At 35.1% G+C, this 26,037-nt stretch overlaps 2 protein-coding genes across 8 annotated transcripts in view; one reads left to right on the top strand and one right to left on the bottom strand.

The window, feature by feature from the left end:
• Positions 1–26,037, top strand: part of LOC116664447 — a 142,901-nt gene that overhangs the window by 100,005 nt on the left and 16,859 nt on the right. The gene's annotated exons all lie outside the window — the stretch shown is intronic.
• The window catches only part of FERMT2 (fermitin family member 2), a 72,310-nt gene that overhangs the window by 44,450 nt on the left and 1,823 nt on the right, over positions 1–26,037 (bottom strand). For all 7 annotated transcript variants that reach the window (XM_032482056.1, XM_032482055.1, XM_032482053.1 and 4 more), the window contains exon 3: positions 2,520–2,753. In XM_032482056.1, coding sequence (XP_032337947.1) covers positions 2,520–2,753 — 234 coding nt within the window. The remainder of the gene's footprint in view (positions 1–2,519; positions 2,754–26,037) is intronic.

Below are 26,037 nucleotides of genomic sequence, written 5' to 3' on the forward strand. Positions count from 1 at the left end.
TTATCCCTCTCCACTCTTCCCCCCCCATAACCATAAGTTTGTTTTCTGTGAGTCTGTCTGTTTTGTAAATGAGTCAATCTCAAAAGGCTACATTTGTGTCTGTTTTTTTTTTAAGTAAAGAGATTATATTCCATATATATATATTATATATATATTATATATATATATATATTATATTCCATATATATATATATATGGAATCACTTCAAATCACTTGTCTTGCTTTTTCTTTTTCTTTTCTTTTCTTTCTCTTTCTGGCTTACTTCACTTAATATGACGATCTCCAAGTCCATCCATGTTGCTGCAAATGGCATTATTTTATCCTTTTTATGACTGAGTAGTATTTTATTGTATTTATATGCCACATTTCTTTATCCATTCATCTGTCAATGGACATTTAGGCTGCTTCCATGTCTTGACTATTGTAAACAGTGCTACTGTGAACACTGGAGTGCATGTATCTTTTCAAATGAGTTTCCTCTAGATATATGCCCAGAAGTGGGACTGCTGGTCATAGAGTGTTGAGGATTTTTGTATCTATGTTCATCAAAGATACTGGCCTGTAATTTTCTTTTTTGGTAGTGTCTTTGGTTTTGGTTATCAGGGTGATAGTGGCTTCACAGAATGAGTTTGGGAGTATTCCCTCCTTTTCAGTCTTTTTTAAGAGTTTGAGAAGGATTGGTCTGAGTTCTTCATGTTTGGTAGAATTCACCAGTGAAGCCATCTAGTCCTGGACTTCTATTTGTAGAGAGTTTTTTAATTACTGATTCTGCTTCACTTCTAGTGACTGGTCTGCTCAAATGATCTATTTCTTCTTCATTCAGTTTTGGTGGACTGTATGTTTCTAGAAACTTGTCCATTTCTTCTAGGTTGTCCAATTTGTTGCCATATAGTTGTTCATAGTATTCTCTTATGGTTTTTTGATATTTCTGTGGTGTTGGCTGTAATTTCTCCTCTTTCATTTCTTATTTTGTTTATTTATGTCCTCTCTCTTTTCTTCTTGGTAAGCCTGGCCAGAAGTTTGTTGATTTTGTTTATTCTTTCAAAAAAAATTAGCTCTTGGCTTGATTAATTTTTTCCTATCTTTTAAAGTCTTTATTTCCTCCTTGATCATTATTCTTTCTTTCCTTCTGCTGACTTTAGGTTTTGTTTATTCTTTTTTCTGATTCTTTTAGGTGGTAGGTTAGGTTGTTTACTTAAGATTGTTCTTGTTCTCTGAGGAAGGCCTGTATCACTATGAACTTCCCTCTTAGGACTGTTTTTGCTGCATCCCATAGATTTTGTGCAGTTGTGTTTTCACTGTCATTTTTCTCAAGGTATTTTTAAATTTTCTCTTTGATTTCATCTTTGACCCACTAATTTTTTAGTAGCATGTTGTTTAGTCTCCATGCAGTCATTTTTTTCTTTCTGTGGTTAATTTCTAGTAAAACACAGTAATTCTACTTTCTACTTCCACATAAACATGAAAGAGAAATTCCTCCATACGTGTACAAAATGGCATAAGAAGATACTGTCACAGCAATTGCAGTAACTTACTTCGGTTTTGGATATATATACTCACAGATATGGGTACATGTATGTGCATGTATGTGTGTGTATTTACGTATTTTCAGACGTACTGGAAGGATACACACTAACCTTATGACAGCAGAAGCTTGGTGAAGGGAAATTAGAGGAGAATGTGAATCAAGAACTTTACCTCGTAATTATTCTGACTTTTAAAAAAGTTTAGTAAAATGACAAAATATCAGCTACTAATTCTAGGTAACAGAGTTTAGGTAATTGTCATATAATTTTTTGTATTTTTCTGTATATTAATTTTTTTCTTAAAAATTCCATTAAACATAAAAAAACCTTATAATTTGAGCCATTAGATCAAAATAGTAACATCCGGTATTGCCCGCAAATCTACGCCACAACAGAGCTATGTACTCATGATGATGACAATGGTTCACATTTTCTCTGACGGTTGAATACTTCCTGTCATACAACAGAACTGGGTCAGCCAAAAGTAATCCACATCTCATTTCAGAAAACATAAACAAAATTGCTACAAGAGTGTTCAAACTGTAGGCTAGTTAAGGAAGACAACACTCATGGTCATTTCCTTAGGAGCTGTGTCAGGCCTTCAGTGAAGGAAGTGACACAATCTACCTGAATCACTAAAATCAGATACTGATTTACGTGATGGCAACACTACAACAGCTACATCCCTCTGAAAATAATGCCTGTTTTCTTCTACTTTCCATAAAAATACAGTCATCAGAAATAATAGTAAATAGATCAAATACTTCTAGTAAGGAAAGATCTCTACTGGACTCTTCCTGTTCCACTTTAACTCAACATTTTTTTATCTTAAAGTAATATAAAAACTGAAGAATTCAGTAAAAGTTTCATACGCACACAAACACAGATAGCTCACCCCAATCCCCACTCCTTGAGATAAGCTAAATGTCAGTCATCAGTCATATACACACCACACAACTCACAGTTACATGATAAATTTATATAATACTTACTGAAAGTCTTACAGATGTCAGAAACAGCTTTGAAGACTCTATCAGAGAAGTTCACTTTCACCTTCACATACTTCATGTTGGGGAGTTGCAGGCGGAGCAGTTTGTGCTGGGGGGTGAACTGAAGCTTAGCATCAGCCTGAATGCCATACTTATCTAAGGTCCAGTGTGTCTTAAGAAGCCAGGTTCTCTTCTTTTCCCACCAGACAGCATGGTCAGACCAATCTTTTTTCACATCTATTAAAAAACAAACAAACAAAACACTTAAAAATCAGCAAGATTACCTTAAGAGAAATTACAAGCAGAAAACTAAGTAACAGGGTAGTTAATATAAACAGTTCATTAAATACTAAGTGCCTGTTACATGACAGATACAAAAGAAATACTAAACAGCTGAGGAAGCACACTCTGCTCTTGAAAGCCGATATACAAGGTAGCTGAGGGCAGAACACACAGGGTAACTAATAATGCTTATATTTGGAGACACGAATGACAGAGTCAGAACTCTCTGGAGGCATTCAGAGAACAAAGAGAACTCTGGTGACAGCAATTAGAAGGATTACCAATGAGGTAAAGTTGGTGAGTTCTGAGCCGAGCCTTGAGGAATGGACAATATTCTGATGGTAAAGTGGATGAGAAGGCTGAGTATGTGAGGCTGCAAAGCATGTTGAGGTTAAGAAGTGGTGAAAAGTAAGGTGGAACCAAAGTGAACAAAAACTAACATCCTAGGTAAAGAAGAGACTAGAAGAGAAAACATCCACGAGTAACACTTACTAACTTGAGAACTATGTTCAATATCTTGTAATAGCCTTTAATGAAAAAAAAAAAAAAAAAAAAAAGAAAACGAATGTATGTATGTATATGCATGACTGGGACATTGTGGACACCAGAAATTGACACATTATAACTGATGGTACTTCAATAATTAATTAGTCAATTAATTAATAAGAGAAAACAAAAACCAAAAAACTACATCCCAACCATACAACCCAAATACCATCCAAGAAAAGTAACTTTTAAGTCGCACTGTCCAAATTTTTTTCCCCAATATATTTTGGTACAAGTATTAAGAGAAAACATTAATATCTGTTAAACTATTTAACATCCTTATATAATTTAATTAAACAAAGAGTATAATTTACACAAGATTTGGTTACCCCCAGATAAGGTAGATCATTAATAAACTTGCAAAATAAAATCCAACTTCAGCTAGTTCTTAAAGTAGCAATAGAAGTAAAGACTTTTGGGATCAATTATATGTTAAACTAAGAAACAAAAATGAGGACATGATATTTATGATACCTAAACAAAAGAACAATGGCCAAAGTCTTCCAGGGGAAGAAAGTAAAAATGTAACTATTATCATGTTTCTGATAGAAAGCCCATTTTAATACAGGTTTAAAAAGAGTTGGTCAACTTTAAGAAGATAAATTTAAAAGTATATACTAATCTGAAATTTTTTTTTTAGCACAACTTGGCTACCTGAACGCCTCAGGTAGTAAGAAGTCAAATTATCACAGTGATTATATGCAATACCTTCTATAATCTTAAAATTTACTTAAAACAATTAACATCTCATCATTATGGAAGAAACACATCAGAAGTGGGAAAAAGATGTTCAATTCTCCAGACACTAAAAAAAATTTTTTTTTAATCAGTAAGTAACAGGAGAACTGTAATTATTTATAATTATATTGCCATTCTGAAATTTTAGTATTTGTTTTGGGAAAGCCCAGTCAATTATGTTACTTGAAGTTTGGCTGCAGAAATACATATTTTACAACTACTTAATTGTGACACAATGTATGTAAGTACCCTGCGTTTTAAATTATTTTCCAGCACAGGATGTATCAACTAACTTTTAGAAACAGTAAATCTGATCTAGCTCATAGGAAGACAACCAAGATTAGAACCTTTTTATATACTATGAGGTAAATGGTCACACATGTTACAGATGGTTTAACCTTTTCCTTCAGGAATAAAGAACCCAAGGCATGAAAAAACAATTTGCAAAGAATGACAGTAACCAAGCAGAGTAATGCTGAGCTGAACTGAATTAACGGTAGGTAGGTATCTAATGCTTTCTTCCCTATACCTCGGTCCATTCCACTTCTGCTGGCAATGTCAACCGTTAAGAAAACTAGAACACATATTCCCGGCGGGGTAGGACAGGGGAGCTGTACACTACTATGTATATAGTTCTGTAAACACTGATTTAAATCTTTTGGGTTTCTTTGACTTAAATCAAATGACGATCCTGAAATAAGAACTTTGGTGAAAGTAGCTTATTTGTGGGAGAGGAGATCCCAGGAAGCACATCTGAGGGAATCAGGAAAAGTGAAACAGAGGGAGGAACGTCTATTAAGGATTCATTACCTGCTGTGGATAACTGGAGTTCAGTCCTGTGAGACCCTCTGAGGAGTCATGCAGAACACACCTTAAAATTATCCCAGGAAGGAAAGAGAAAGCTGGGCTATTTATCCAGCTCCTAAGGCCATTAAATTCCCAGCACTTCCCAGCTGCCGTGCCTGGGGCTGGTGGCCCTGCACTCAGGCAGTTAAATCACAAAGCCCCAAATATTTACTATATGAACTTTTCACAGGAAGATCTTGTAGGCTCCAATCCAATAAAACCTCAACTTTCCATCAATTAGGCTACAAACACTGACCTCAGAAACAGGTACTTCCTGTGATATTCATTTTTAAAATCTAACCCTCTCCATCAATTCCACCTTGGTTTTTTATACCAAAGGGAGAGCCCCCCGCCCCACATCCAGCAAGAATAAACATAGACAAGAAGGACATATAATCCAAAGATTATGTACACCTTATGAATAGTTTGTTAACCCACAGAAAGAGAGAAAAATCTCTTACTGACTGGCAACACTGGTAAGACCAGTCTTTTTTACTCACAGAAAATAGCGGATAAGTAACAATATAGGAGAGAAAAAATACCCCAAATAAAAGCTAAAACAGGACATGAGAAAAGAACTGAAGTGTCAATAGTGCATATGCCAAGAGATAAAAAAACAGAGGAAAGGAGGCATTCTGACAGCAAAAGAAGTAATCAGTGTTGGAAGATGGAGTGGTTCACCTATGGGAGGCCTGTAACATCTGTTCAAATAGAATAACTTTTGGTAGCATTCTCAAATTATAAGGTAATCACTACTACAGAACAAGAACAAATAATACCTATAAAATATTCACTAATTCTGCAAATCTCTACTGAACATTTACTGTGTGCCAGAAGGCACTGTTCTAAGTGCTAGAGAAGAACAAAGTGATGAGAAGAACAAAGTTCCAGCATCTTTGAAGCAGGCCAGTATGACTGATACTGAGACGAGGACGTGAAGCATTAAAGAACTAGACAGAAGCCTTACACATCATAAAGTTGCTTGCTTTTATTGTGAGTATGAGAGAGGCCACTAGAGCAGTGGTTTTCAGCCTGTTTGGCATTAGAATTATCTGAGCAACTTTTCAAATATACTAATGCCTGGACTTAGCCCAAACCATTCTGAGAGTGGGTCTAGAAACTGATTTTAAGCAGGGTAGTGATTCTGATTTCAAAAGCATCACCAGTAATTCTGAAGAAATGCAGGGGGCAGGGGTGTGCATGAGTGAAATTCAGAGGCTATACAAGAAGTTAACGTGGGAGTGGACAGGATGAAAGTATGAATTACAATGCTTGGGCAGTAAGGTATTAGAAATAAGGAATATAGACAACTTTTCCTGAGTATTTTGTTATAGAGGGGAGCAGAATAATGGATGGTAGGTGAACAGAGAGGAGATGGCAAGTCCAAGAAGTATTTGCAGTTTTGTTTTTAAGAAGGGAAAGCTATATTCAGCGTTATTTACATAGTGACTAGCCTATAAAGCTTAAAACACATTTCCAATTATTATCCTTCTTTAATTTGATCACCCCTCTGCAGAGAGTCACTCTATCACAGTATCATTTCAGACTTCTGAGAGACTTGATTGAGCTCTCTTAAATATGCAAGGCAATGTTTTTCCCACCTACTAGAAAATCTTTTTTTTTCTTTTGGTTCTGGCTTTGTATTATACTAGGTATCTTATTTTGAAACTAACAACACAGTTGGCTCCATGAGGGATATCACAAGAATATATTTATTCTATTCAGAAGTAGCAAAAACAATATTACACTGACCAAAATCCTGAGAAAGATAATATACCAACTGAGAATAATTCATCAAGGTAAACGTAGGAGTCAACTGTACATCAGAACTACTTAACTACACAATTTGTGTGTGTGTATGTGTGTGTAAAGCTGTGTATCTCAATGCAACAGCTCTTGAAAGTACTTAAGTTATCTAGTGTATTACAGCATCACTGGTCTCTATGGGGCAAATTAAAACAAAAACACACTATGCAACTGTAACTTGTATAAACACAATGTGCACAACAGTGGATTTCAGATATCAACACACACTTTTATTTATCTAGTGGAATGAGTGTAGAAACACTGTGCTGGACTTTAAAAGAAAAATAGACATCTATAAATAATTAGGAGTAGTGGCAAGCAAAACAAATTCTGTTTCTGGATTTTGAAAACAACATACCACAAATACAGACTTTCTCAGAGAGAAAAACTAAGGGGGAAAAGGTTATACTATTTTGAAATAATTCTTTATTTTCCTTCTTTGGGGAAGAAATAAAGGGACTTCATTATTTATTTTTAAATTTAGCCTGTTCAGTAATTTTTTAGAAGAACTACTTAGATTATGGCTTAATATACCTAACAAAGGTTTTACTTCTTTAATAAAACTTGGTAGGCAAATAAACATTTGCCAGGATTCTGGGAAGAATTTTTCCTGCATGGCCTACCTTATTTAATAGATCCAATCAAACTGTGCTCTGCTACCCATAAAAATAACAATACCTGACAGGCACTCAAATTCATATCATTAAAACTGCAAGTGAATAAAACATTAGTTGTATCAATAAAAATCTCCTCCCATGACTGTAACAGAATGTTCTTCCAATTCAAGAAGTGGCTACATATTTATTCTACAAAGATATCATATGTGTATTCTAAGCAACACAAGACTTAAGAGTATACAAATATTGGTGGCTGAGAATACAACTAGTGTTTATTCTACCAAATGGCTTTTACTATCACAGTGTTCACCCACTTCATTAGACACAAAAGAAAAACAAATATTTCAACAGAGAAAATATTATGCCCCGTTATGCAATGGCAGCCAGCTTACACTATAGAAAATATAAGCACAGAGAAAAAGGATACACTACTGATAACAGCGGGAAATTCAATCTTTTCTTAAAAGGATCACCAATTTCTACTAGACCATTCTGATACGGGCTTCTAAAATGAAAGCATTTGATTTCATTAAAATTTTTTAGTTCTATAAAAAGTCAAGAAAATGCTAAATAGAAAGCTAACCAAATAACTTACATTTTCTTAAGTACCCACATTTTAAAAATAAGTAACTCATTAGTAACAGTTTGAAATGAACAGGAGATAAGATGTTACTCTTAAGTGGATTAGCGTTCTAGTTGCATAGTTAAGAAATAATACTCAGGAAGGAAGGAAATGCAAAATTATTTGGCACTCTCATAACTTCCATAAACCCAGAGCAAACTTTATACTATTTTAAAAAGGCACCATTTCATTTAAAATTTTAAGTACAGAGATGCTTTCTGGGCACATGTCTTATTTTTGGCAAATGGCTATTTCTGTATTTTGCTAACATTGTTAACACTTTCTGCTGTTTCCTTTTGTTTTAGGATCCTCTTGAGCCCCAAAATAGATACTATAACTATTACCATATTCAAGATTTTAGCCTGTCTTTACTGATGGCAAAGACCACGGCAATCCTAATGTGCAAAGCTACTAAGCAGCTGGTTCTGACACTGCTGCACGCAAGCCATGCCAACTGATAACACCACAGGCAGTGTCCTCCGGGCCTCCAAATAAGACTTTCAAACTACTCCTCCAACATGCCGTTAGCTATATACCACCTAGCCGCTCATCTACCAAATTTAGAAGGCTTTCCCTGCTTCATTTCAAACCAGGCAGATTGAAACAGTTACTATGCATTTATGGCCAACAGGATCCTAGGTAGCACCAGGCAATTCTACCACATTTCTTCTGTCCTCTACTGCATTGCAAACTTCTCAACCCTCCCCAAACTCCTGAGTATCCTCCCTTCTCTCAATAGACAACCATGGATTCTACTTCAGAATATAGAGAAGCCATCAGGTTGGAACTATTTCACCCCCATGCCAACCAAATCTACAAACCTTCTTGCATTTGTACCTGTACCAGTCTCCTCCTGCCTTTGTGTTATGATGAAAAAAATGTCTCTCCCTATTTAACTGAAACCAATCCTGCTACCCATGCTCTACTGCCTTTCTCACCTTCCAAGAACCATGTGCTTCTTACTCTGGCTCCCAGATATCTCATCCATTCCAGTGGCTTTAAAAGGCATCTATATACTCACCATCCTGATTTTTACCTCCAGCCCAACCTTGTGCTTAGAGCACCAGCTCATACATCTTAATGACTATCCCACATCTCCACCTGGATGTCTCACAGGCATCCAAAATTAATATAACCAAAAACATAACCCAATTTTCTCCTATCCATACTCTTATTAAATAGCCCTAACCATCAATCCAGTTGCTCAAACCAGAAATTTAAAAGTAATGAATTCTTCTCTTTCTTCTATTCCCCACATTTAACAGCAAGCCCCTCAGTTCTACTTTCCAAAATCTCCACTTCAGTCTCCACTGGCATCACCCTATTCCAGGTCACCATCATCTCTAACACTGACTACTGCAACAGCCTCCCAACTGGTATCCATGATTCCATTCAGCACTTTCACACAACAGCCAGAGTGATCTATTTAACACATTCATGTCATTCCCCTGCTGGAAATTTTACTTAGGAAAAAAAATGCAAATGCCTTACACAGCCCCACACGACATGACCCACCTGCTCCTCCACGTTTATCCTGTGCTGCCTGCTGCGCTTTCCCTGCTCCAGCCACACTTGCCTTCTTTCTATAACAAAAACTATCTAGTAAGTAAGCTCTTTCTTGCCTCAGTGGTTGTGCTCGTGCCATTTCACTCTGAATGTCTAATTCCCTCTCGTCTTTCAAATTGTTTAAGTCCCATGTTCTCAGAGAACCCTTTCTCAAGCACCCTAAGATAAGACCTCCAATGTCCTATGTCTCTCCATTATCCTGCATTTCAGTACACTGTAATGTCACTTACCAAAATTTGTTTGTTGTTCCTGGGATGGGAAAGTATCTTTCTTCCCTACTAAACACTGAGAAGACAAGGACAATGCCTATTTTGATCACCATTCTAGCACACTGCACAGATGACTGGCACACATTTGATAAATGAATGAATCCTCACATTGAAAAATTTAAAGATCCTTCATTACTTCAAGAAAACATTAATCCCAACAAGGAAATCATTCTTAAACCATCAAGAAAAATAATACATAGGATTTATTAATTTAGTTGTAGGTTTTAAAAAATCCACTTTATCTTCTTCAACTTCAGAAGAGTTTTAGCCTCTGCTTCCTCTCCAATTCCTGAAACAAACATACAACTCTTCTAATGTTTCTAATGAGATATTATTGCCAGTAATGTGTAAAGACAGGGTCTACAAGTAAAATTAATGCTTCAGTAAGTTATAAAAATTATCTCTATAATGTTATCCCTAATGTTTATTGAACTGTAAAGGACATTAAATATTAATTTTAATTTTCAACCACATAATCTTTTGTTCTTAAGAACTTTTTACTCTCACTCTTTCAGGTCTCTCTCCTCCCAAACTCTTTAATTTCAGAGATGAGGGGGCTGAGGATGCCCCTTCCTTGCTTTTAGGATGTACCCTCTTGTTCTTGTCTTTTTAATCACTTGGACCTTCAAAAAAGGAAAGAGGCAAAGTGGATGAAATGTTGCTCTTCAGGTACACAAACAATACATGAATTAATGAATACGTTCCAAGGACCAACCCTACATGCCAGACACTAAGCTAGGCCATGGGAATATAAAATTACATAAGAATTCCCATCCTGGAGATGCTTTTGGTCCAAGTGAGGGACAGACAAATATAATGAGCTAAAAAGATAAAAGAATAAAATGCAACAGGAGCAAACAACTCTAAATGTGATAGACTGATTAGGCTCTGAAGAAGAGGTAACATTTTACCTGGGTCTTAAGAATTTGGGCATTTTAACATGTGCTAAGAGTAAACTATCCTACAGACAATGGAAGTTCTCAATCAGATTGTTTTACGAAAGTAATTTTGATGGGATTGTGGATAATGAATCAGAAAAAGGAAGGACTTGGCAGCAAGAAATTTACTGCAGTATTCTGGGAGTAGGGCCTGACCCCAGGCAGAAGCCGATGAGAAGGACCGAAATATGAGGGACAGGTCTAAATTAGAATCACACGTCTTAATGATACTAACTACAGATGAGAGAGCACAGCTGGAAGGTGAAGAGGAAAGCTAGAAAGTCCTGGCTTGAGAATCAAATGGATGATAATAATAGCACTAAGGTTTGTTTACTGAACATTTAGTATGTACCAGCACTTAACATACTCCCATTTAATTCTCATAAAAATGCTAAGTAGTAAATGCTATTGTAATTTCTGTTTTAGAGATGAGAAAACCAAAGACAGGAGTCATATAACTTGACCAAAGGTCAAATTGCTAGTGTGCACGGACATTAGAATCTGAATCCGGATCAGTGTGATTTCAGAAGTGGCATTCTTAAGTAACACTCCATTAACCACGATAAAGTTATTCAGAAAAGAAGCAGGTTTGGACACATTGACTTTGAGGACAAAGAATTCATTTACACTTCACAGTAAAACCCTGATGATTATCCTGAATATTTCTTATAGGAAATAGGTATTTAGGAGTGAGAAAGAAGACAGACTGGACACCTACAGTGAGGGAAAGAGATTATTATATAATCTGGAAATACCAGGTCTTGCCAGAGGGACCAATAAGCAATGAGAAGTGAAATATGGGGACTGTATTTCCTTCCTGCCCTTCCTTAACTTGGCACCTGCCTTTCCTACCGCACAGCTGAGTGGCCTGCACTGGTAAGAAGACTATTGTGGGGAAGATTTCAAGCAATCCTGAAGGCAAACAGCTGCAGCAGAGAGCTAAATTCTGGTGAGAGTTTCAACAAACTTTCCTTAAGTCTGACATCAGCGGATCTTATTGTAACTTGCTTATTAGTTTGTGCCTTTCCCCCGCCAGCATCACAGGGGTGCTTACGAAAGCTCATGTAAACTGGGAACTGAAAAGGTCCTTGGAAATCCACCCAATCTAAATTCTTCCTACAGATAAGGAAAACAGGCCCAGTGGGGTCAGTAACTTGGTTGAGGGTCCTACAGTTCCTCAGTGGCAAAGAAATCAGAATCCAGTTCTAATGTAAGTATCTAATTGACATGTCAACTCAATAGTCAGCATGAAAAAAAATGGGTTCAGACTAAATTCATATTCACTCAGCTCTGCCCAAGGTAAACAAACGCTGCCTCCCAGGCACAGAGAAACCTTTACATCAGAGACTGCTATTTCATTAGGGTCCCCAAGAGCTATGGTGAAACAGTCACTCAAACCACTCCTTCTCTCTGTTCCCATACTGTCCATACATTGGAATGCCGATTTATTTATATATAATGGACTCCATCCCCCACCATACACCAAGAACCTAACTGACTCAAGATACATCCTAAGAAAGATAAGGTATTTCACCAGATAATTAAGGAATGAACCATGGAAACTGTGTGGAATTCAAGTGAAGGCTGGTTTCAGGAGGCTCTGCCTGGAACCAGCCAACACTACCCAAGTCTCTCATCAGTTCACTCACAAAAAAAACAAATGTGATGGGAATGTTTATATTATACAGGTCTTTAACTAATTTAATAATGGCAGCTACAGACAATAAAACTCAAAAAAGTTATAGCTGGTAGCTGTTTAACTATTTGAAGAATGCATATACTACTATGCAAACTTAAACTGGGCTTAAAGTAAGTGAAGAACACAAACAGGTATCAATTGCAAAGAAGCAATCTAGAAAAATAATGTAATTAACCACTTTTGATTTTATATTATAAGTTAAAAGTATATTATAAAATGAATACTCTATCATCTAGAAATAATTGAAATACCTTCCAAGTCATTCCTTTGTTCCTTAAGATTGTTCTAGAAAGAGAGACGAGAAGTAAATTCCTCAATTATTTTTAATCTTATTCTTGAAGAGTGACCCTCCCTTCCAGAACTATCCTTTATTCTAGAGGAATAATCCCCAACAGATTCTCAGCAGTGCATTCTACACCACATCACTACAATACAATCTAGGACTTAATCGAAATTACTGTAATAGGATTATTAGTATACTAGAAAGAAGCATATTCCTGACTTTCCACAGCTATGAAAAGCAGAAATAGACTGCTTTAAAGTCCCAGAGCTATCTCAGCTGACATACACTTTTGTTAATCAACACTGGCAACGAAGAATGCAAATATTCCATAACTCAGTAACTGTACCCCTCTACCTCCCACCCATCCAGCAAATTAAAGGGAAGACTATACCAAGATCATACAAATAGTTAATTACATTAACCTAATCTTCAAATCTTTACAAGTGGATCTCTCTCTCCAAACCCTAGGTTATTTCTTCTCCCTCTTTTTTTTTTTTTTCCGATCCAAGTACTACAGAGTCTACCTCCCCAACAGCTGTTAAATTTGTCCCTTCCTCTCCTTTTACATTGCTTTAGTTCAGGTCCTCAATATCCCTTACCTAAACTACTATAATCCCACTTTTTACAAAACTGAATTATCTTTTAAAATGCAAACTGGATCATTTTACTTCTCAACTTAACTTTCCAGGTCCTCTGTTGCTGAAGTGTCTTATAACCTCTTAAAAGGTTATACAGATCTGAACCATCTGTGCCCCACACTGCTTAGCTATCCCCAGGTACAGCTCATGCTCTCGCCTAGTTTGTGGAACCTGGTGTTTCGCGCCTCCTTGAGTAGATACCTTTCTCTTTCCCCATCATCAGGATGACAAAATCCTACACAAAAATCAAATATTACTGTCTCCGAGTCTTCAATGACCCTCCTGTTAAAACAGGTACATATTAGCACTCTGAATAGTACATGAGGGGGGAAGAGAAAGGTATCCACTCAAGGAGGCACTTCATTATAATTAATTTTATGTAACTAACTCTCTCCACTAGATTAAGGGTCTTTGATCTTTATTTTGTATGTTAAAGGCAGAGCCCAGGGCCTGGCACATGGAATTAAACCAATAAATATTTGTAATACATACAGGCAACATGTAAAAAAAACCTCATAATAATTAAAGTGGAAAATTATAATTATTCATGACAAAAATTTTTGTCAAACATTAAAAACTTTTAAGTGTACAAAGGGAAATGAAAAAATAGTAAAGCTGGAATTTACTGCATTGTAGTTTAAAACATTAGAAACAACGAGAAGTGAAGTGTTACATTTCTTTGTAAAAAGTTACCAAGAATAGTTTGAATACTACTTGTCTATGCCTTGGCAAATTGTCATACTCCTGTTTGGATCATTTTCCAATATATTATCCTCTGTATCTTCAATGCTGAGAGTTCCTTTAACATGAAGTTTTTTACTGATGTCAGTTTCTTTGAGACAACTTCGTGTTTTTCTGTCATACCACTTTTCTCAATTGTCAATAAACCTGCCATCACTGAATTCCTTTGGCTGTGTATCTAGAGTCAAATGGCGGCAGCACTCACATTCCCATGGTGAGCGGTTTCTTCTAAGGCTCCATTTACGTTTGATTCAAATTTCACTTCTAGCATCATCACTTTTTGTTTCTTTGCTGCACATTTATCTTTGTTGACCAATTCCCTCTTTCAATTATCCATCTGTACCAAATATCTCATGAGTTAATCAGTGGGAGACAGAGGCAACAAAACTACACACTCTGTTGTCTATGCATGGACACAAAGATACAGCAACTAATTATGGACAGACTTTGAAATAAGTGCTACTGGTCGCTGATCACGATGCACATCTGTTACTGACATAATGAACTGTGGACTGAAGAGCTAGAAGCAAAGTTGGCACTTTATGCAATTAATCAAAGTATGGTGGTAACTAAAATGTGAACCATGTTATTGGATAACTGGTGTTAACTAAACCATGATAACTGAAACAGGTGCATACTGAAACTGTGAAATATTGAAAAACCTATCTGATGTGTTATTTAAAAAATTTTTTTTCTTTTTCTGGGGGGAGGGGGAGTAATTAGGTTTGTTTATTTATTTTTAGAGGAGGTACTGAGGATTGAACCCAGGACCTTGCGCCTGCTAAGCATGCACTCTATCACTTATCTATCACTATACTCTCCCCTACTAAAAATGCTTTTAATCTGTTAGTAGAAGCGGTAAACTGCTTCAAAGTTTACGTATCATTCAAACTGCCAATATATTTCAATTAAACTACCTCATTCAATTTTAGCATAAGAAAATTACTGTTTCAAATTGAAGCTTGAATGACTAACCAACTAAAGCAGAGGGATCAACCAGTTACCGAAAATATTTAGAAACTAAACTTTGGATAAAAAGTGACAAACTAGTATTTCTTCCTCAGAAGTAACTTGATTGAAAATTTATGAATTTACTCATCAAAACAAAAATCAACAAAATTTACAAATCGCCTTTTGAAGTTACACACAAACCCAAAATAATGTTTATCAATTTCAATTATTTGCTATTACAAAATATACTCATAGTAGTTGAGACGCTTTACCAGATCACATAAACCACATGTGCAATTACAAAGTACATGCAATGAGAAGTCATGCCAATTACTCATTTCCAGAGGGTGGGTAACTTTCTACCCAATCCTGAAGGCTTGCTACTAATTTGGTTCAACTTGGCTTAGTTCCTAGCTGCTGGACTCAGAGTCCATGCAATGTCAACATCTGACAAGTTCTGAGAAAGTAACATCAAGGTTGAATTTATCAGTTAGTATTTGACTCACAGAAGTACTAACTGGATTTGTCTTTTAAAGGTGGTCAAAGGCATCAGCTATTCTATGGTTCAAGAAAGCAGCAACTTAAGAGTATTTTATTGGCTTTGACATTTAAAATTTTTCTCAGAAACAAATTTGAATACAGGACTAGAGTGCAGATGACACAAAAAGTATTTCTTGGAATCCAAGAGGCTTATTATCGCTTATATCTTACATTATTGACATATATGTACATGACGAACTTCAAATTTTAAAAGATCTGATGTCTCTCTCAGTTTAAAATCTTTTATTGGCATCTCACAGCTCTTAGTTTAACACTAAATCTTTTAAACTTGGTTTACAATGCGCTTGAAGCACCTGCTTATTTCTTAAGCTTATCAAGTCACTGGTTCCCCATTAGACTTCTTTCGGTTTTTCAAATGGCAGCCCTCCCCTGCTCCCATGCTGCAACTTCTCATCTTCTTCCAACCTGTTGTTCGTTTATCCCTCACCCCCTAAGATCCTCTACCACTCTCCTGGCTAATTTCTACTCCACTTTCAGCCCTCAATTTAAAAGTAATTTCCTACAGAAGTCCTTCCCTGTATACTAGGTCAGGTTCCCTGGCACATACTCTCATAACTATTTCAGTTATCGTAATAGTCATCACATTATAGCAATTACTTTTTTAAAGACTGTCTTGCCCCTAAGCCTGCAAGTAGAGTGAGTTAATGTTCACTTCTTGTCTCTTCCATTCATAGGACAGTATTTAGCATTCACTAGGTTCTCATTTAAAACATTAAGTGGGTGACAGACTAATAGAAGAGAACAGAATACCATTTCCTAACCTACTTACCTATACCTTTCCTCTCTAAAATCTTATAGTCCACCTCTCTAAGGTAGTCTACAAAAAACACCATAAACACTGCAGTCATCAATCTGGAATGCCTTTTTTCCTGACTTTTCACCCTGGCCCTCTTCAAATAAAGCCAGTTTTTGCTCCTGCTTCTAAATCTCCACCATCTTCCTGTACCACTTATTTGGCACTTCACAACCTGTCTTCTGTTTTCATTTTGGTACTAGAGAGCTGCTCACATTTTGAGTGGGGACTGTGTTCCATTTCCTAATATAATGCTTGACCCTGCATAAATGTTTGCTTGTGCTATTACTGATGAGGTCAAGTTCACATACCTCTTTAACTCCTACAAAAGTCTCATGCTATAAACCTCCCTAACCTATCAAAAATAGAATATGAGTGTACAGAATTATCTTTATGCAGGAATATTTACACATCGATGTCTCATTTTGCTCTAAAGCCCTTCTCTCTTAGACTAAGTTCTTTAAGGCATTTATTCGCCAAACTCATAAGGTAAAATATTTAATAGTAAGATATCCCAGAGGTCATTAGGATCCTCAATAAAATAACAAGTCCCTCTAGCTAGTGCTTTCTAAGTGCTTTACACATACACATTCATTTAATTCTCACAACAACCCTACGACATAAGTATATTATCATCCCCATTTTACTTGTAAGGAAACTAAGTCACAGCAATGCTAAATAACTTGACACAAGGTCATAGAGCTCATAGGTAGTGAAGCCAGTATTCGAACCCAGGCAGTCTGGCTTCAGGGAACATATTTAGAGTTCAGAATCATACAAAACTTACAAAAGCAAGAAAGTAAGAAGGGATTTCTAGTTAAATACTATATAAAAACAATGAAAATAAGTTAGACAAGCTACTTCAAACCACAGTTCAAACTTTTGTTTTGGGTTTACTTAATATTTGAAGAATAACTGAGGATAACATTTTATTGAGCTCTTAATATAGGCATTCTACAAACTACCAGGGATTCTGTTAATACTTTTAACACCATACTTACTTCTTACATTAACTCCAAGAAACAGAGAAGAAAACTAAGGTTAAGTGGGATTAATAATCAGGAGAGGTTAAAATAACATGAATATGCCAAGGTCATATGTACCTCTAAGTGACCATGTCTTAAGTTCTTAAACAGCAACAAAGTTCACCTTTTAAAGAAGGCATTTGCCTAAACCAGAATATTAAACTTACTGGAAATACCCTCCATTTTAGCAGGGTTTATCTATAATTTTGTATACACTGAAGCATAAAATCTACTACTTCTGAAACATCTTTGTCATCTATTTTTTAAAAATAATATTACCCATAGTGGTGCAAAGTAGCATAATAATGTTAAAATACATTCCTAATATGGTAGAGAATACGTTAGTACTATTTGGCTTACCTTTATAAAAGATACATTCTCAATCTTATATAAATATTATTTCTCTAGCTCAGTAAAAAGGGAAGTTTTATACAGCTACATTTACAAAGGCTATTCAAAAACACTTCATATATATTAACTAACTTAAACCTTATAATAATCCTATGATAAAGGTATTGTCCTTATCCCCATTTTACAGATGAGCAACCAGAGGCATAGACAGCTTGGTCACACAGCGCAAGGCTGCACAGCTAGAATATGGTAAAGTTGGGATTGTGACACAATCAGGAGGCCCTCCCACAGTCTATGCTCCATAACAAGGCATTCTATCACAGCAACAGATTCCATCAACACCATAAAACTTTAAAATGATACAGCAATTATTTGCTTTTTTCAAGTTATTTTTAATTTCAAAGGTTATAAAATTCAGGAACTACATTAAAGAACAGTAAGCTGGGAAGCACTTACCCAACAGATACCTCCATCTACAATCAATAACACTGGCACTTTATTGGTGTTTTATTCATAACCTTCAGTGTTCCATTAAGAAAAAGATATCAAAACCATCATTACACTGATGCTTTGAAATTACAATTTATCTTTAAAATACCTGATGTAGTTTTTAGTTACAGCATGATATAAAAATAAGATAGGTAAATATCTCTAAAAAGATTCACTACAGAGTTCAAAGCAAATGTCACCTCCTCTGGGCTAAAGGTTGTCAGCTCTATAACCTTGAAAACTGAATAAGGAATGCCCCAAAATAACACTGAAGCTGGATGGTCCTTATACAACTAAATAGTAGACAATCGAATCTGAAAACTAAATCATGAAAGGAAAGGAAATCCAAATGCAAACCTCACATTTCAATCATTTATGGCTTATCTTAAGTACCCTAATTCACTTAGAAGCAGAATTATTGAAACTTGAGAGAAAATATCAGAAAATATAATATTCAAAACATTTCACCACATAACTCTGAGCCACTATAAATAAACAGTATAATATTCTCAATGAAGGAAAGACCAGGATTTGAATAATGACTCTTTATACACAACAGTACTGTTTCAGAATGGAATCTTCTAGTTTAGAAAGATACCATACTTAAAAAACATTTTTCAAAGAACCCTAACAACATTACAAAGGTAAGGGAACAAACTTAAATGAAGGCTTATTCTGTGTTTATCTATACTGTACAGATAAGGAAACTGGGATCCTTAACATGAAAACCCTGACTTAAAAAAATAAATAAATAAAATCACACAGCTACTATGGGGGATGGCCAGGATTGGAATCCAAACTTACTTAATTCTTTCTGTAACATTTCTACAGCATTTAACCCTGAAACTTTTCTTTAACTATTCAAAGACGTTTTACTATAGATCTCTTTTTATGACTGAAGTTCTAAAAATTTTTTCTAGTAGATTGACAATAAATCAGTTTTCACTGCAGTATTATTTTACAGCTCAGATTCCACCAAATTAAAGTTGTAATTACATTATTTAAAATGATATGATATAATTAATTCCTTCCTGATACATTATAATTACTACACTTTGCAATTTTTCCTCCTCAACATATAAAAATAAGCAGAAGCTATACAACTTACAGAACAAAATCTTTGTGACCTTAATTAGGCCTACTTCCTTACATAAGACAATTTTTTAAAAGTTCAATCCAGAAAAAAAGAATTGATAAAACGGACTTCATAAAAAAATTTAAAATTTTGCTCTTTGAAAGATACTGCTAAGAAAACAAAAAAACAAGCCACAGACTGGGAGGAAATACTGCAAAATGCGTATCTGATGAAGGACTTGTATCTAGAACATATAGAGAACTCTCAAAACTCAACAGGAAAACAAACAACACTATTAAAAAAAAAAACAGGCAAAATGTATGAAGACACTTCACTAAGATATACAGATGGCATGTAAGCATGTGAAAAGCTCTCCATCATCAGTCATCAGGGAAACATGAATCAGAATCATAATAAGATACCACTACACAATCATTAAGATGGACTAAAATTAAACAAAAATAAAGACAAACACACCTGACAATACCAAGTGCTAATGGAGGACTCAGAGCAACGCTTAAAATTTTTTTTTCAATTCTCATACCATGCTGACAGGCATGTAAAATGACGTGGCCACTTTGGAAAAGTCTGGCAGCTTCTTATAAATTTAAGCATATACTTAGGATACTATACAGCAATCCCTCTCCTCAGTAGTTATCCAAGAGAAATGAAAATATACCTTCATGGAAATGTTTACAGCAGCCCTATTCATAATCTCCCAAAACTGGAACAACTGGTAGATGAATAAACTGCGGTTTAACATCCATACAATAGACTATAACTCAAAAATAAAAAAAACTGATACACACACAAATCTAAAATGTATTATGCTAACAAATATTTTTAGTAAAATAAAACATATTATACTAAGTGAAAGAAACCACACTCAAAGCTACATGAATTAGAAAAGGCAAATGATCAGCAGTTTTCAAGAGCTGAAGTTGAGGGGATGGGCTAATTATTAAGAAAGACAAATTTTTTGAGAAAAAATTGCTGGAAAAGTTCTATATCTTTATTGTGGTTGTTTTACATGGCTGCATCATTTGTCAAAACTCAGCACATTATACTAAAAAGTATGAATTTTACTGCATATAAATTATACATCAGTAAGCTTGAGATTAAGAAAAAGCAAGCAAAAAATGCAGTAATTATGCAAAAATTTGTTACAAATGAATTATAATGGATATGAATTTGTAACCACAAACCTAAGTGCAGAATGTCACATCTCAATTAAAAAATTATTTTATAATATTCTTTTAGAATATTTGTTTACCTCACATTGGATATATATACCATTTTATAACTTACCATGGCATTAGCATTATTAATTTTTATTTCAATAAGACAATTATTGAAATAAAAATACTGCATACATTAGTTTTTTTCTTAAAACAATTTCATTAGTTTCTAAATGGGCTCAATGTTTCCATATGCCCAGACACAATTTTATATCATTCCTCTGTTATAACTGAATTAAAAAACATACTACAGAGGCCTTCATGGTTATAAATTTTTCAAATCTCTGGAATACCATCATCCACTTATTGGTCCATTCCATTTCACAAATCTTACGAAAACAGTAGTTAAACAGCTCTCTGCCACATTACAGAGGCAGGTGTGTTTGGAAGTAAGCGAAAGGGTGGAATGATAGCTATTTTTCTTGTTGTTTAGGGGGTGAGAGCACAAAGCAGTCCCAAACTAAGCTCCTTCTAAGGAGTACAATTCTCCACGATTAAAGCTGGAACCTATTAAACAGTCTAGATTATGATTTAACTCCTTTTAAAGGAGTTCTTCCCTCCCCTCCAGTTTAGTATAATCAGGGACTCTCAATGCCACTGAGAAAGTAGCCACTCTCATTTGTACAGTACAAATAGTTTACGTAATACATTTTCACACGTATCATCTCTTTTCTCACCAAGACCTATGAGAAAGTTATTTTTTTTAATTTGCATTTTACAGGTGTCAAAACCTACTCAGAAGGTTGGATCAGTTGTTCAAGGATCACACGAACCAATATACAGCAGAGCCAGAATGCTGTTTCTTATTATTCTGTGTATCTGTTAGCATCTACTACAGTCTGAAGGCAGCCAACATTATGGGGACTCTATACCCAATGATGTCTAAAAATATTACCTATACCTTATTTAATAGTAAGCTAAGGAGAAAACTGAACTTTAAAGGTAAAAGTACCTGAAAAAGAACCTACAAAAATATCATTCTGAACTGAAATTCACACTGATAAAGGATTTTACCATTAAAAAAAGGTAAAAGTGTCTTGAAAGACAACAGTTAAGGAACTATTCTATAGGGTGGCTATGAAGTCTGGAAACAGGTACTATTACATGTATCTTAATGTATTATTAATAAACCACATTTTACATACTCTCCTGTGGGTTTCAAACTTGGTAGCCATTGTGTATATTAAAGGAGACTAAGAGGCCACTTTAGTGACAATTAAATGTGGAATGAGATCCCGGATGGAAAAAACAAAGGCAAATACTAGAACTGGCAAATCTGAATATGGGTGCATGTTAGACAACAGTATTGAATTAATGTTAAATTTCCTGAATTTGATCATTGTAATGTAATTTATAAGAGAAAGTCCTTGTTCTTAGGTGATACATATTTTAAGTATTTAGAGACAAAGCATTATGATGTGTGTGATGTCCTCAAATGGTTCCCCAAAAAATATGTATGTGTATATGTGTGTATAGGGAAATTAAATGGCAAAATGCTAACTGATAATCTAGATGAAGATTACAGTGTTCAGAATTATTACTCTTGAACTTATAAGTTTGAAATTTCAAAAAATAAAAAGTTGAAGATAAAAGGCAAACTTTAAATTTTCTTTCAGTTTTCTTCAACAGCTAGTAAACATTTCCAACAAGATCTTTTCTAAGAAACTGAATTTTAAAAAATATTCTTTTTAGTGCCTCTGTAAGTTAACTCTAGTTGGAATCAAACAGTATTTGTTGATTTTTAAAAAATACGGTATAAAACATGGCAGCAAACAACACACAAAGCATCCAAGGAATAGCTTATACTTTTATTAGGTACTATGAGAATTTTAGTAAAGTTTACATACTGTCTTTTTTTTTAAGGAGCTTAAGATGTGCTGAGAAACAGATAAAATTCAATGTCCAGTTCCTGTGGATCATTAACAGTTCTCTAAACACTGAGTAAACCTGCTATCAGATACTACATATTTAGCTAAAATTCAACTCACTTTAATATATAGGATTTTACCATTAAGTGTTTCTCCCACTACACTCCAAAGGAGTTTTAAAAAGGTTTTATCATAATATATTTCACTATGAATGCAATAAGGCTGTATCATGTAGATATTTTATTTTTATGAATTCAACCATAAGCCCTCAGGGGGTAAAACTGAGGATTTCAACAGCATAGACACCATTCCACTAACTAAGCATGTCTTCCCCAAGGAGCAGTAAGCAGGAGTATAAGGAGGGAGCTGTCCAGTAACATATGCGGTTCTCCCTGTGCGCATCTTGCCAAGCTCTGATCCTAGCATTTAAAGTATTTCTGTGTAACAAAGCCCCTAATGCAAGCCAATTTCTTCATCTGGTGCTCAACTAAAGAAATTTATTTTTGGAGTTTCTGAAGGAAAACCTAGCTATTTTGCACTTCTGTGAGATGGAATGAATGTATGGAAACCATACTTCAGGATCACTTAAAGGGATTTTTAAGGTAATGTAAACCAAAATCTTGTGGGGGGGGGCAGTTATGTGTGCTAAATTCACAACCTAACTCCATCGTAACATGGAACTACAACATCAACGTTCTCTATTTCATCATTGTGGCAAGATCATGACACACTTTAAAGCAAAGATGACTTCTTTCCAAAGGCTACATCCAGAACCATATTCCTCAAATTTTTTAAGTCAACGCCATACATTTGTTTTTAGTTACTCCTGAGTCTCCCAACTTGTATCTTTTTCTCTGGATTACTATTTAATCTGATTTAATCCAACGTCTACATTCCTCCTCATAGAATCAGAGCTAGAAGAAATTTTAAAAATCACATGGCCTATTCCACCCTCCAAGCTCACAGAGCTGTGGGCTGGAAACATCCATTCACTGAGTTCCATGTTATAATAAATTACTTACTCTCCAACTAATATGAATTTTTATAGAAAGGTAAAAATTTAATTGTACATAGTATAAAAAAAGACAATTTTTATAAACTGATACTAAAATGCAGTGAAACAAAGCATCTTTGGCATTTAGAATCCTCAACATTTACTAAGTTCTGAATCCTATTAGTAGATCAGTTTTAATACTTCTCGATGATCTCCAGAGGAACGTCAGGGAATCCCATAAAATTGGACCTCTTCCTTATAACATTATTTTTAAATATAATTATTTCATAATTTTATTCTCTGCCTCATTTGTACAATCCTTGACCCTAATGTTTTATATTTTAACTCTTTTCTTATAAAAAAAAACTATACAACTTTGAAAACTGTTAACAAAAAGTACAATAAATTTTTAAAATTCTATTTAATGCTTTCAATCTGGATTTTTTTAAAGAAATTAAAATATGAAGTAACTTTCTATTTTCACACTGGGGGGATACAGTGTGGAGATTATTTGTCTAGTATCAACCTAAACTAAAGTCACAGACGCAAAAAGTTTCTGTGACATCAGGATATAACTCCCTAAAGCCCACTTTTTCATGGTGTACACTATTTTCTTTTTAAAAGATTAGTGCAGAATGACAAATGTGTTGTGTACTAAGATTTAAAAGGGATCATTCAGATCTTTGAATTAAAGTCAAAAATCTAAGAATTATGTTTTTTTTTAAATTGAAGTATAGTCAGTCACAATGTGTCAATTTCTGGCATACAGCACAATGTCTCAGTCAGACACATACATATAACTGTTTTCATATTCTTTGGTGTTTCATTTTCTTTTTCATTATAGGTAAGAATCATGGTTGAATGACCTTACCTGAAGTGCACAAGTCTTTTACAAGATTCTAACTAAACATAAAGATGTTGCTGACATACTAAGGAAACATTATTTACTTTTTTACTTGCTTAATTAAAGTGCCTAAGTCTGAGATGAACACTATTTTCAAAATAAGACTGACCTTCAAGGGCCAAACCTTACAGTTGTATTATAAACTTTTTTTGATCATAGACCTCTTTGAGAATCTAATGAAAGCTAAGAAGCCTCTTCCCAGAAAATCTGACATGTGCACATACACACAAAAATTATAATACAATGTTGAAGGGAGGAGTCATCGTGGAATCTATCAATTCCATGGAAAAAACTGCTATCACTATATGGAAGACAGCCTTAAAGCATAAATCTTTGGTATTCACACACACTCTGATGAGAATAAGAAAGGTTTCAAGCAGGCATCTGCAACTGAAAAGATAGGCTGTTCTGCTGTACCACCACAGTTCCAAGGCCAGAGCAGCCTGGTTCTGCTAAGTGTCCATTCCTGCTCTGCAATCCCCTGGGACATGAGACCCGGTGCCATCACATCCCTACCTCGATCTCCACCTCTCACCATCTGGACTCGGCAAGCTGCTTTGATCTACTTTAGCGCTGACAAGTAACCATCCAGTCTGCCCTTTAATACTTTCAGTAACACAACTTAGGACTTCAGAAGGCAGGCCATTCCAGTGTTAGGCAACTCTGAAGAATTATAAAGTTCTTTTCTAGTTTGATTGCCTGGTTTGTAAGTTTTAAATGCTGTCCTCCATTTACCTGCCAATAGGTAACAAAATAGCTTGCCATTCAAAGTATTTAATCCTAAAACCAGGAGCAAAAAAATCACTTAACTCTACTATTACCAAACAGGAAAGTCAGAATTATGCTGAAAAACATTTTCTATTTGAAAGTCAAAATATAAGGGGCTCAGTATTGGTTCAGTATGAGAAAGATGTAAGGCTTTTATGTACACAACATTTCTTACCTTGGGCTTCCTCTTCACACCACAAAAAATTAAAAATGCATCAACATTAAAAGAATAAAATTATAATCACTGAAAATTAACATCAGTTCTGCCTGCAAAAAGTTTACTCTCTGTATTTCTATTTGTGCCTGTGATTCTGTGATAAACAGCTCTAATCAATGCAATATAAATATAGAAGCCATTATTTATTCATTAGATAAAGCCAGGCTTTCAAGAACTACAAGTTGTCTCAGTCACCTTCAACAGCTCCTTTTTCAGAATAAGAAACATCTCTTCCTGAAATCTGTGCATTAATAAGGTCCATTTATCATATATAAAGCCATCTCCGCCGCAAATGTTTATTTCCTTTGAAAACAAAGGGAATATAAACAACTATATTTGAGATTTTCTTCCTTAAATAATCCCACACTAGTGCTGGACAAAAACGGTTCAGAAATCTTTTGCTAATTGATTTAGTCAAATCAGGTAAGAGCATGCAATGCTAACCAACAGTTAATTGGATATACAGACAGCAAAATCTCATTTTCAAAGGGCTACCAGGGGGGCTCTCTTTCCTAGGCTTCGTCTCAGAGAGCCAAACAATGCAGTCCTAAGGAGGAGACTAACTTGTAAGGAGCTTCTTTATGGTCCTTCAATAATTAAACTTACTGTAGAAATCCAAAGAAAATCCACCTAAATGAACTCAGCCTTACGCTGCAAAGTGCATTGGGGCACTGTTTTGTTAAGTTTATATGGTAG

This window comes from Camelus ferus, chromosome 6 (assembly GCF_009834535.1).
Source record: "Camelus ferus isolate YT-003-E chromosome 6, BCGSAC_Cfer_1.0, whole genome shotgun sequence".
Taxonomy (NCBI): domain Eukaryota; kingdom Metazoa; phylum Chordata; class Mammalia; order Artiodactyla; family Camelidae; genus Camelus; species Camelus ferus.